This window comes from Melospiza georgiana, chromosome 2 (assembly GCF_028018845.1).
Source record: "Melospiza georgiana isolate bMelGeo1 chromosome 2, bMelGeo1.pri, whole genome shotgun sequence".
Lineage (NCBI taxonomy): Eukaryota > Metazoa > Chordata > Aves > Passeriformes > Passerellidae > Melospiza > Melospiza georgiana.
This window is the reverse complement of record NC_080431.1, coordinates 110,411,445-110,424,801: the sequence shown is the minus strand read 5'-3', so window position 1 is coordinate 110,424,801 and position 13,357 is coordinate 110,411,445. Positions and strand designations below refer to the sequence as shown.

Here is a 13,357-nt window from a genome sequence, read left to right as displayed (position 1 = left end):
AATTTTCAGTTTTTAATACACTTGTCTGTAGTAATTTTTTTAAATCTTGAGCAGTCAAAGCTACATTTGCTGAAATTGTCAGAACTTTTCCTCTCCAAATGGTTGAAATATTGTCATAAAAATGAAAGTATTGGTGTGTCTAATTATATTGGAAAGTGACTGTTTATGCACAGATTACTCTTATTCATCAGAAATCCTATAATTGAAAAGTGGTTAATATAGAATGATTAACAGTAAGAAATAATAATGCCTATCTGTGTTATCCAAACAAACTTCCCAGTGCTTTTATTGGAGGCGTTTATTAATCTAAACATGCACAGTATATCATTAACGTATTTTCTTGCATGATTGATCGATTGAATTAGTTGTTCACGGGGAGAGGCATGAAGTACCTAAGTATAATGGGAGGCAGGGAAAAAGGGAAGAGAAATTGACTTTCTCCAGGAGATATATTAGCAAAACAAATGAACAATTTTTGCTAAGCAAAATCAGCATTCATTTCTGCATACTGGAGAGAGTGCATTATGTAGAGCATCATGTAGAGCTGAAGGTCAAGGCCAATCTGCTTGCTTCATATTTTTCAGTGATCCATTATTTACTCTTGCTTGGTCAGAGTCACTGGTGCTTCCAAAGAGATAAACAACAAAAAAATAAAAGAAATTGCATCAAGGAGAGGCTCTACAAGGTACCTTAGTTACCATTGTCATGTGCACACACCACCACAATAGAACTCAAGCACCCTGAATGCACCAATCAGTCCCTCTAGTAGCAGTGAAACAATTAAAACAAATAGATATGTCATTGCCATAAGCTGTAGATGGGCTAGGAAGAGAGCTGTCATCCAAATAGGCTGGAGTTTCTCTGCCTACTGAGTTTCCAGTACTGTAAAAAGCAGAATACCACTTGATGAGTGTTTTGCCACTTGTCATTTATTTCTGCTTTTTCCAAACTGAGGACAGATCTGTATAAGAAAAAAAAATTATGTATTTGTGTTATTGTAGATTCTGGGAGCGCAACCCATGGAGCTTTCTCTCTAAAGCAATTCATTCCATATGGGTGGGTTGCTATAATTATATCTATGCAGATGCTGAATCCACTTACAATATGCAGAAACCACGGCTGTTGTTTGTGCAGAAAAATGCAGAAAAAGCTAGAGACAAAAGCCAGCTATTAATCTGGCCTATTAGTATGTGGACAGAATGACTGATACTGGTTTCTCCTCCCAGATTCTCCATTTGTCTCTGGGCTGTTTTTCTATACAGCTAGTGCACACAAAGGATACAAACACTGGTGTACTGCAGTTTCCTTCTTCTCCAAAAAAGATAATTTGAAATATTTTAGGGGTTTTTTTGTTGTTTTTTTCCTCCCCAGAAAAAAAATGGCTACTTCCCATAGACCTGATGTGTCTAGGAATATCTGCGTGGCTGAACTGTATCTCATCCACTCTGTACTGCGTTGCAGGGCAGTAATACTGAAGATAAACCACAGTGGGTCATCCCTATAATGCCATGCTTCTTTGTCTGGAAACACTTTTCATCATTCCCTCATTTCCCTCTCTTCCTTTTTGTAATTCTAAGGTATCTGGGTGGGATAGGATTCTGGTAAAGTATATTTTGCCATACCAGATGCTCCCATTCTCTTTTCATTGTTGTATGTCTCACTAACATGTGAAAATATTTTTCTGGATATTTTAATCTATAATCTTCAACATTTTAAAATCCACTGGATTAGAAATTAAGCCTAGGTTGAGTTCTTGAGTACTTTAGATCTTCCCTGAAAATACAAGGTATATGATCTATGCTCAAACTCATCTGTCGTGAAATACCATGTAAATTCCTTCTTGCTGTGTCTATGATTTAGAAATCGTAATGCAGCTAGAAGTGTGAAATATTAAGCATATCTTTTATGTACTTGGAATTGATAGCAACTTCAAAGTCAGTCCTCATTCATTGCCTGGTTTGTTTCACTTCAGCAATGACTTGAACTGTGAAAAAGAAGGAGCTGACAGTATTTTCAGATAGGAACTTTATAGTTGTGCACTTTGCAACTATATGATAGGACTATCTCTGTTGCGTTGAATGCAAAATTAGCTTGTTGATACGTGCTGCTACAGACCGAGGAACAGATGTAGTAATTCTACTTTATTTACATGAAATCTCTAAAAAGGCATTTTCTGGCAGCATGCTAGGAATAAATACAGTATCACATATAGAAGTGGCGCCGTGCTATGTTAGCTCCTTCAGGTGTCAGCTGTGCCATTTGGATGTGGGCGAGAGCAGGGAGTCAGATCCCTCCCAGAAGGGCTGGGAGCTCTCTCTCATTCAGCAACTCAGCATCAACCGGCCCCTCTGCCCAGGGTCTGTGCTGAGCACTGTGCAGGGGCACCCACGGGTAACACCCCTGTGGGAGTCCCAGAGGAAGATATCAGATATTCTGCCTTTTTATTTCTACTCATTTTTCAAAACAGAAAACCCTCTTACCTTTTTTCCTGGTTTCTTTTTGGGGGTTGGGTTTTTTGATTTGGATTTTGTTTGTTTTGGAGTTTTTTGTTTGTTTGGGCTTTATTTTTTGCTTTGTTTTGGTTTTTGTACCAAAACCAATTTAGTTTCCCCATCCGCCTGCCCCCCTCACCATTTACTTTCTGTGACTTGGATCTCCCCTGAGCTCATGTTTTCAGGTTTGTTTTTAGCAGCCAAGACCTTGAGGAACTTTACTGATACTCGAAATTTGTGGGAAGGAAGGGGCTATCAGGGTGAGGAGGAATTGCAACCATAGAAAAGTTCAATGCATATAATCTGAGTAGAGAAATGAGGCTTAAGTAAAAACCTATCAGTCTTTTGAGCTGAGAATACAAGAGCTGGTGGGTGATGCTGAGCTGGCAGTTGCCACAAGGAAAAGCTTTTTTGGGGAACTCAGCCTTTTCCCCCCTTCCTCTCTCCTCTTTTGCCATTGTGCAAAAACTGAGGAAGGAGACATTACTCCAGTGATAGTCCTTGCTCTTCCCTCACTACTTCAGTTAACTATCAGGTTTAAGCCAGGCTGTTGCCTCTATTGAATTGTCCCTTTTTTCTCTCACAGGTATTCAAACTTTCCACCGTGGGGCTGGGGTTGTTTATTTAGCTTATGGGCAACCAGAAACATTAAAGATGAAATGCCTTGACTCTGAACTGCAGGCAGAAGTGGTGGGAGGAGACACAGCTAATTTGACTTGGAGGATGATTGATGTGTAGATGTCAATTTCTATTAATATTCTTTTGAAATCACTGACGCAAGCGTGTTTTTCCCCCACTCAACAGAAAATATAAATAGAAAGACAACAAAACAACCCTATCCCTTTAATTCATGATACTCAGAAGCAGTTAAGCAAACTCTGTCATTTGAAAGTGTCCTCCACAGGCTGGCAAAAAGCAGCTTATGGTGGTGCTCTTACCACTTTAAGAATATCAAGACACTGTGACAGAGCTATCCATGTACTGTTAAAATGTATAAAGAACAAAAAGCAAGTGTCACCTACAGATAGGCTTAGATAAATTGCTTAAAAATGTACAGCTCCCTCATTAGACAGCCATTCATTGCATGAAAAGAACTAAATGTATTTGTCGATGTGTAGCTATAAAAGCCACGTTCAAAATGAAACAGAGTTGAGAGCCTGAACGCACAGCACTGTTATTCAGAAGTAGCTTTCGAGCAGAGAGTTTCAACGGGAAGGTGCTGTTTGCTTGGACACAAATCAGCAAACGTTTAGCTGAAGCTGAATAATTCAAGCGTGCACGGAGAGCTTTCTGAAGAGAAAAAACGCGAGAATAAAAAAAGAGAGAAAATCTTCAAACATTTGCATCAGCCTTAGAGGACAATACAAGCAGCAGGATTTGAAACAGATTTACAGATGCACTCTCTTTAGGCAGGGAGAATGCTCATTAAATGCAAGATGCTTCTGTGGCTCGTGGGCTTGCACGGAGGTAGAGGTTTGCAAGACTGACGTATCAGATAAAGTCAGAGTGGTTACCACACCGACGGTGTAGCAGCTGCATAATAAATGATGGAGAGAATCATGTTAGGCATGCCCACCTAACCTAACTTGAATCATGCGAAAGGGGAGCTGCTGGAATTCAAATAGACTTTCTGGTTCCCAGCAGTCGGCAGTAATAGAATGCTTTCAGGAAGATGACAGATGCAGGGGAAAGATGCTGTTTTGCACTATCTTGATTTGTTACGGCAGCCAACTTATTGGCATGATGGAGTGACAAGAAAAGCAGCTGGCATGGAAGGTAGGATTATCAAAGCTATTGCATCATTATGAATGTAATTAGAAACTGACCATGACAAAGCATATGCTAGAATGAGCTGTCATTGATGACAGAGGATTTGTTGCCGAGGTCTTGAAACTCTGAAAACAAAATTCCTCGTGCAAAATGGATTTTGCAGTTTCATTTATGCTCGTGTTACTCTTTCTTTCCTGCTTGCCTGCAAGCTCGGGGAATTGCTTGCTTGAAAGAGAGTGTTCTGTTAGGATGAGACTGAAGAATAAAGTATTCTCTAAGTCTCTGAAGCCTCAGGTAGATAGAAACAAACAAATGTGAAACAAGACTGGGAAAAGCTCCCTCTGATTCACTAGCAAGCTCTGATTGATATATTGGCATATTGAGGAATTCCAAGGAAATGAAGATGCATGCACTGAATGCTCTGGTATAATGAAAGGATATTATTGCATGTCTCTGCTTTACAGTTAGTTTTTACGACAGGTTTTATTCCCCGTCAGTTTTTAGCTCTCGACATTTATCAGGTTGTTCAGAATTATATAAAGAAAATACATCAATATCTCCTGCAGGGTTTCTCAACAACTCCAGCATCTGTTTCAGCTATTGAACTGTATTCACGTTTTGCCAACTTGATGCCTACCCAGCTGGTCTGTCATTTCTCGCTTGATTACTGTTCTTAATTTCTCTGTATCAACTTGTTTCAGACAGCATTCTGAAAGCTGTTAATGAGAAATGACAGTAACTGCTTAACTGTTGAGAACTTGAGTATTCTCTTATTTTTGAAACATTAGAGAGCATTTCTGTGTACATTTTATTAAATTCATGTTCTGTGCTGCACTGTGAGGTTTTCATGTAATAATTGAATGTAGCTGTGAATACTTTAGATGGGTCACAAACAGAACTTTTAACTGAATATTTTGAGACAGTTTGAGAAAATTTACAGGTGTTTTCTTTTGTGTAGGTATTGTTTTATTACATGATCCTTCCTCCTGTCCCCCTCTCCCTCCACAACATATATATTCTCCCTCTCTGTCACGGTGAACAGTCATTAAGTGTACATTGTATATATTGAAATATATTTTATCACCACTAGGGTGAAACGGCTGAGCTGCTCCGAACAGGTGATAGGAACAGGTTTAAAACAGACGTCAGCTCTATCAGAGTGGATCGCCCTCGATCACAGAAGTGAAAGTAGTGCTTTGTAAATGTAAGGCATTCTCTTTCTTCCTATTCAGAGGTTCAACAACCACTCAAACACTGCTTGATAGCTCTCAGGCTATGATCATGTTAAATTACTTGGATCATTTTGCTTTACGAAATGCTTTCTTCTATGTAAACTCCATTCTTCATTAGATTTATAGTTTTTTTTTTTTTTTCACAGCGGATAATCAAGAAATCTCTTGTCAAACTGGATATTCACTTTTCTGACTTTATCTTAAATTACTTGGTTGGCTGTACTCTATGCTGTCTTGTCAACAAGGATCAGGCTATTAAAGACAAAATGTTGCTGAGTAAAACTGTAACAGTTTTAGAAAGATAGATGTTTCTAGATACACAGCAGTGAACCAGCCTTTGGAAAGTTTGAATGTAAGGATTAGTAAAACTAATAGCTAGTGTTATTTAGCTTGAACATTTCCCTGTTTTGATCATCTACAAGAGACATTTTAAATGATTTTGTAACTGCTGGGAGGGGAGATGCACTCATTAACAGAGAGGATCACTGTGGGGTATGAATAACCAGAAATAGTTCTGTAGTTTTGATGAAAATAAAATTTTATTCTGTTTCATAGAAGTTCAATTAAATGTAACAATACTTTCTCATTGTTGATCATGGTGAAACCATAGAGGGAGTAACCCCTATAAACACCTTAAGTCCCATTCTCCCTGTCAGGGTAGCAGTAAAACTGTTTAAGATTGCATATATTATATTTGTACTCCTGAAGCTGCTTAGTCTCTTCACGTCTCTGGAGTGCTGGCTGGCAATCATGCAGTAGTTACTTAAAATGTTTTTTTCCCTGAGATGCCAGTAATTGTAACTTCATGCTGTCTGTGGCCATCACCCAGCTGACAAGTGATTTTATAGTTTGTTTCTGTTTTCGCTCTAGTATTTGGTTTTAGCTTTCTCTTTCACTGATGAATTAATAGGACACTAGGTGGAGCCAGCTGTTGATTATAAATAGACCTACAGTAATACCGGCCTGTCTAATGAGCAAGCTCGGTATATAATGCTTATTATTAAAAATAACAATTTAAAATGTTAAGAATTGAGTTGAAACTTAGTCATGAAATTGTAGATCTGGCGAGATTCGAGGAAACCATATATTAATTTTCCTTTCCTTTTATTATCTTAGAAACTTGTAATCAAAAAAGAAAAGTAATAATAAGGAAAGAGCATCTACATTCAATAAAGAGGGCTAGGAAGCAATGAACGGAAACAGAAAAAGAAGAGAGAAGCATCAATAAGAACCAGCAGATGTTTCTACTATAGATACATGCAGATATCCAGTTGTGTGTTTATCTGTACATCCTTTGCCTGATGCACACAGATTTTCTCTCATCCTTACATTTAAATCTTCCTTCCGTTCTGTCTTCCTGAAGTAATTTATAGAGCTGACATCTTTCACTTTATATTTAGATATGGAGTGCATGTTTTCAAATCTCTTCTTGGGAGGGTGTTCTAGAAGGTGTGCAAGGGCACAGGGAGTTGTCACTCATATGTTGGCCAGACATAATTAAGAAAACTCTGGAAGGTTATTTTCTGACTGAGGTGGAATCTAGTTGTATGTGCTCCTTCACATAATTCTGGTTATTAATCCTAGTCAAGGATAAGGAATCTGTAGTCCTCGGCAGTGTGACAACACAAGAAATATACACTCACTTCCACACAGATATACAGATATGTACCTCAGGTGTGGTAAAATATTAATTCAGCCAAGAATAGATAAAAATCAGGGTGTATGTTGATACTTGGTTACATGAACTGAAGAGGAAAAAACATGAAATAAGAAGTGTGAGGTGACAGGCAAAAACAGAGATTAAGGATATAGGCTGGAGCAGTCTGGCAGAACAATGACAATTCCGATCAGCCTCTGTTAAGTTAACCACTTTCAAGTTCAGTCAATGCCTTTTTCTTACAGGATTAAAAGGGAATTAGGGTAGGGAGAGGCTCAAGTTAGTGTGGAAAACTTGTGGAGGAGGGAAATGACAGCCGCCTAACACTCCAGGAGTAATGAAGTTTAGAAGACTGGAGATTGACCTTTTTGGATGTTATTCATAGAAACTTGTAATTTTAGTAGTGACATGAGGGTTAGAATGGTCCTGTTAATAGAAAATCAAATTGTGCATGGACATAGTGCTTTTTGGAGAAGCCTTGCAAGAAGCAGTGCTGCACTGTCAACCCTTAGAGATCTTTTTTTGTTGTGAGCTGCGCAGTTTGTGCTCAACAGCAGAAGCATGGGAGGAGGTCAGTTATGGTGGAGACAAAGATTGTTAATTTTGCAAATCACTGAATTGAGGCTAGACCATGATAATATGTTTTTAAAATTTATTGTAATGGATAGTCTTAGCCAAAACCACGACCTGTGAAATGTGTTATGGTGTCAGCACATCCATGTCTGCTTCTGTACATTTTCTGTCCACCAGCACCCCAGGACTAGCTTTGAATGGCCTCATCTTGACATGTCCTGAATTTTCCTTCTGACTAAAGGAAGATGTGTGTAGTGTGGCAGCTCTTGGCTTTCTGCTGCTGGTCACCTGCTGCTTCACTCAGTTTGTGGTTCCTCCTGAAGAAGGTTGAAATTTTAGTTGAGAAATACCCACAGTGTGGGTACTTCTGACCATCTTGGGCAAGGGTTATGAGAGGCTGGGCCACAAGAAAAAAGATGTGCTCTTTCTCTCAGTCAGTCAAAGCTGCCCTTTTAAAAATCCACTAGAATGAGGAGAAGGGCAGGAGGAAGGTAAATTGCACATAAGGTGAGGAATGAAAGGGCTTTGGGTTTTCCATGAGACAGTCATTTGATGAATGAATGATAATTGCCTTGCAAGAAAAGCATAAGGAAAGGCACATATGGAAGTCAAATTGTCCAAGGGATGTTAGTGAGCATCTGGTTATGTACTGCCAGAAAACATTATACAAAGACATATTGTATCTAAGTAAAATGTATTAATAAATTAAGGCTATTAGCAAAGAGGGAAGTATTTTTGTCCTTCAAAACACAGAGTTCACATTTTGTAGGTTTTTAATTTAATTATTCATGATGTGTAACAGAATTAAGATTACTAACAATTTAGAGAGGGACATGCTTGATAATAAATGCTAAAGATTATCCTTTCTCGCTAACCCTTATAGACGTTGGGGTTTTTTGGGTTGGTTTGTTTTATTTTGGTGTGGTTTTTTGTTTGTTTGTTTTGTTTTGTGGTTTTGTTTTTTTTTCACAAAATATTAAACCATATATCCCTGAAATCATATATTTTAACCTCTTCCTCTACTCTGCCTTTGTGAGATCCCACCTGGAGTACTGGGTCCATGTGTGGGTCTCCTAAAACAAAAAAGACATGAACCTGCTGGAGTGGGTCCAGAGGAGAGCCATGGAGATGATCAGAAGGTTAGAACACCTTTCCTACAAGGACAGGCTGAGAGGGTTGGGGTTGTTCAGCCCAGAGAAGAGGAAGCTCTGGGGAGGGCCCAGAGAAGCCTTCCAGTACCTAAAGGGCACTTAAAAGAAAGCTGAGGCGGGTCATTTTACAAGGCTCTGTAAGTGATAGGAAAAGGGAGAATTGTTTTAAACTGAAGGAGGAAAAGTTTTAATGAAAAAGCAAGTGAGAGGGGTAAAAAATGGGAACGAGTTTTCCAGAAAGGTGGTGCTTGTCCCATCCCTGGAAACATTCAAGTTGGATGGGAGCTCTGAGCAACTCAGTCTAGCTGAGGTTGGACTAGATGACCTTTAAAAGGTCCCTTATAATTCAAACTATTCTATGATTTCTTAAACTACAAGGTAGCAGTGGTGTTGGATCTTTCCTGCTCTATGCCACTAGCTCCAAAATATCCATGAGATTCACTGCAGAACTGAGGATATGAAACAGGAGCTGGACATGATAGACTCAGTGATACAGTCATGAAACAGGCAGAGCTGAAATGGAGATGTAAAAGAAGAGAAATCAGGGCTTTACCAGAAATGGCAAAAGAGAAGTAATAATAGTTTTGCTTGCATTTTTTTAAATTGTTCTCAATGGTCTGAGCATCTGCGCATCAGAATAAGGATGCAACATGCACCTGTTTGTAAAAATCAGGAACTTCTGGCTGCACTGCAGTTTATTTGGCTTTTGTTATCTTTAGTTTAGATCTTAGTCTTAAAAAAGGAAAATCTGAAAAGTAAATCATGATCAGTCAAACAGGGTTTTTTTGTTAGTATCCTCAAGTTGCCCAGCTTAGTACAAGGTCTTTCTTTCATTTATGTTCCCCTGAAGATCCTGCACATAGCACAACCAGTTCTCTGAATTGCTGGATGATACAGAAGCTCGAGATGCCAAGGACATACAGTTGGTTTTGACCAATGCTGACAAGACTCTTCTTTTTTCTTTCTTTTTTTCCCTTCCTCTCCATTCCCTCCTGCCCAAAATTTGCCACAACTGGGTAAATCCGAAGATCAGGAAAAGTTAACACAGAAGTTGCACAAAAACTGAGCTACTTGAAAGTTGTGTTTTCTTATATAGTCTCACCTTCACCTCTTTTTGTGTCCTTCTGATAATTAGGAATAAAGAGTATGAGGAATTTCTTCATGGCATCAAATTTTTTTAGCATTCACTTTTGATCATCTATATTGATCTGTTTCCCTGAAACTTAAAAGCCACACTAAATAAAACTACCACATGCTGCTTTCTGTAGACTTTCTTTTTATGACTAGCTTGTTATTTTTTTACAGCCATTATGCAGGTCACACTTTTGCTTTTGCAAAAAATAAAGCACAGATACTGGGAAGAAGTTAATAATTTTATCTCTTTTTTTTGTAACAAAAATCTTTTAAATATTCCCACACTGTGCTCATATTTAACACATCTTTATTTCATATTACTACAAAATATCATTTATAATGGGAATTCCTCTGTAATTTTATATTAATGGCCCCAAATGGTATTTGACAAATATCCCATGGTACAAAAACCATTTTTTCAAAGAGCAAGCTGAAATTTGATCTATTTGTTTTAATTAAGGGTTTTGACGAAAAACCAAAAAAACCAAAAACCACAAAAAACACCCCAAAACTTTTCACTTTCCGGTCCCAGGCTGGTTTCCATTCACTGTTGGGAAGGATTGCAAACAATTAAATACTCAACCTGTTGTCTTCAGTAATGATTGCAGGCCCTGAATTGTGACTGAATCAGGTTTGATAACAAGGCAGAAAAGCAAAGGCATTAAACACATTCATGTACATGGAAAGTGTTATATCTATATTCTTCTGAGTCCAAATGGAAAGAATTTTTTTAAACAGAGTGCTTTAGTGAAGTAGTTTTGGTGCCATTGAAATATTCAGTGACTGAAGATTGAAGTTAAGGGTATTAAGAACTTTAAGATGTTTATGGTTCAGTGTCTGTGATAACTCTCAAGCTAATAGTAAAATTACTGAATTCTCATTTCTTAGTGGCCTTGTTTTGGACTACTGAAAGGCACAAGGGATTTTTATCTTATGAATGAATTTGGTACTTAGCAAAACATTTCAAGAACAGTGAAATAAATTGCCATCCCAGTGTGATTAAAGCTATGTCTCCAGATATTTCTGCAGAAGCCAAGAACCAAAAGCATATCACAGATGTTGATAAATCCCTAATTATATTTATTCCCAGGCTGTGTTATTTTTCAAAACTTCAGAAATAATGAGAATTAGGTAAGTGATCAGTTATGATGCTACCTGAACCAAGAACAAACAAATCCTGAGGCAGTGAGGGTTATGAGGAGACTCTCAGGCTGCTAATTTAAGGATGTAATGAAGAAGCAAAAATTGAAAATTCTTGACATACTCTGGCATCATATGCCAGGTAAAACCGGCACAATCAAATGCCCTCAGAATGTGAAAAATCAAATATGGTTTGCTTCCTTCAGAGAATCTGTTCTTAATTTCCTGTTGGGTTTCTTTAGCAAGGTAAAAACGCTTGAAGTAATAATATCTGCTTGTCTGTCAAAATACCTAATCCTACACTTTTCTAACAGGCACTGTTTGTTGAACTGTGTGGGCCTAAATGTGACTTTGAATCATCAGCCTTAGACAAAGTGTTAGTGCAGATGATGAGGGCCCCATAACAGTAGGGAAGTTGTAAACTGCTGAAGAGAACCAATTAGGGTTATTCCTCTGGCAACAAGCAAATGAATTTTTCCTTAATGAGTCCTTAGTGAAAATGGTATTTACTGTGATATTCTGTGTGACCTGGCCGACCCATCCAAAAAGAAGCAGCCCAAGCAGCTCTGTTGTTGTAGCACACAATTTTGTATATCTGCCTAAGCCTAGAGAGCAGAACATGCATTAATTTCTTATTATCTAATGTGGATGCTTTATTATCTATTTTGTGACATCAGTGTTTGTGGCATGTGAGAAATCACAGAGAAAAGTGACTTTGCTCTAGGGAACAATATGTAATTAATGTGAAGGGTCTGCATTGTATCTTGAAAACCAGGCACAGAATGATGACTGCAAACCTTGACCAGCTGTGAAGCTGTAAATACCCTAAGCAGAAGAGGGATTGCATTTTATGGCATTCTTGGTGCTCACAGTTTGAGGATTTTACACTGAATGAAAATTGTGCTGTGCAGAGACGAGCCACCCATTGATGATTCTGAGATGCCATGGAAACAGAGGTACCCTTATTAGGCATTGCAGTTTGTGAGTGAGCCAGAGATAGGTATGTCATTGGGAATCCTCCACAGCCTGTACTTCCACAGAAACACTGAAACAGAGGGAGAGGGACATGAAACATCTACACTGAAAGAGAGAATAAAAGAGCCAGTCAATTAGATGGGGGAGATGCAGTGGTGTCAATTCAGAGGACTAATTCTGCTGTTGCTTCATGCAACTTGTTGCAGGCCAGGCCAGGAGATAACTTTTTACTTGAGTGAACAACCATCTCAGAACAGCATTATTATGATTCAGGAAAGAAAACACAAGGTACTTGGTTTGTGTTGCAGCACAGTTTTCTGGTTTAACACCTTACCCCAGAAGTTGTAGAAAAATGAGAAAGCACAAAGAAACTACTGCGAGGTGTATCAGTGCTGAAATCGTTGTTTTATTTTGTTTATTAGGTCAGTGTCCTGGTTTGATAAGGAAGTGAGTTTTTTGGGAGGTTGTGGTCAAGGAGGGAGAATATATTTTCATGGAGGCACTGACATTATGCCAGCATCAAACCATGACAGCCCCATCTCTCTCCAGTTAGTTTAAAGGGAAAACAAACTCCTGTTGGTAGTTGCAGCTGGACAGAGCTGCATTGACAAGACTGGAAAAGCCATTTTTTGTGCCCCCAGTGTAGGTATGGGACTGGGAAGCATTGGCCTCACCAGCATCAGCACTCCCCTGGATGGAGGTGTGGAGGGAGAACTGGGCACAGAGGTTTTGGCAGTGGTGATCCCTCTTTCATAGTGAATGTATTTGGCAAGGTTGATGGCCCAGGGGAAGGGGCTCAAGGGGTGGCCTCTAGGAGAAAAGGCCAGGGGCCTGACCCAGCTGCTTGCAGCCAGCTCCAGTGATCCACTCCAGGGCACAGCCAAGCTGGTGGTGCCTCAGTAAAAGCCAGTTTGAGGAAGGGTAAAGCTCTGCCCTGTGCCAGCTGAGGGGAAAACAGTGCGAAACAGCAGGAGGAAGACCAGGGTCAGAGGAGGATAGGAGAAGGTGCTCCCAGTTCTGGAAAAGAGATTCCCTACAGCTCTTGGAGAAGACTGTGCTGGAGCAAACACCCACAAGGCAGTCCCTGGAGGACACAGGTGGGCTGCCCTAAGGGAAGCTGCAGCCTATGGAGAGCCCACAGAGGGAGTGGGTAGTTCCTGAAGGGCTGCAGCCTGTGGGAGGACCCAGGCTGGATCCAGGGGAAAAGTGTGAAGAAGATGGAGCAGAAGGGAG

The 13,357-nt window shown here is 39.3% G+C and overlaps 1 protein-coding gene across 1 annotated transcript in view; it reads left to right on the top strand.

Moving 5' to 3' along the window:
* The first annotated feature begins 4,001 nt into the window (after positions 1-4,001).
* DMD (dystrophin) overlaps positions 4,002-13,357 on the top strand; it is a 1,043,539-nt gene continuing 1,034,183 nt past the window's right edge. Inside the window, 1 exon segment of the mRNA XM_058043463.1 lies at positions 4,002-4,268. Within this exon segment, the coding sequence (XP_057899446.1) occupies positions 4,172-4,268 (97 nt within the window). The 5' untranslated portion in view covers positions 4,002-4,171.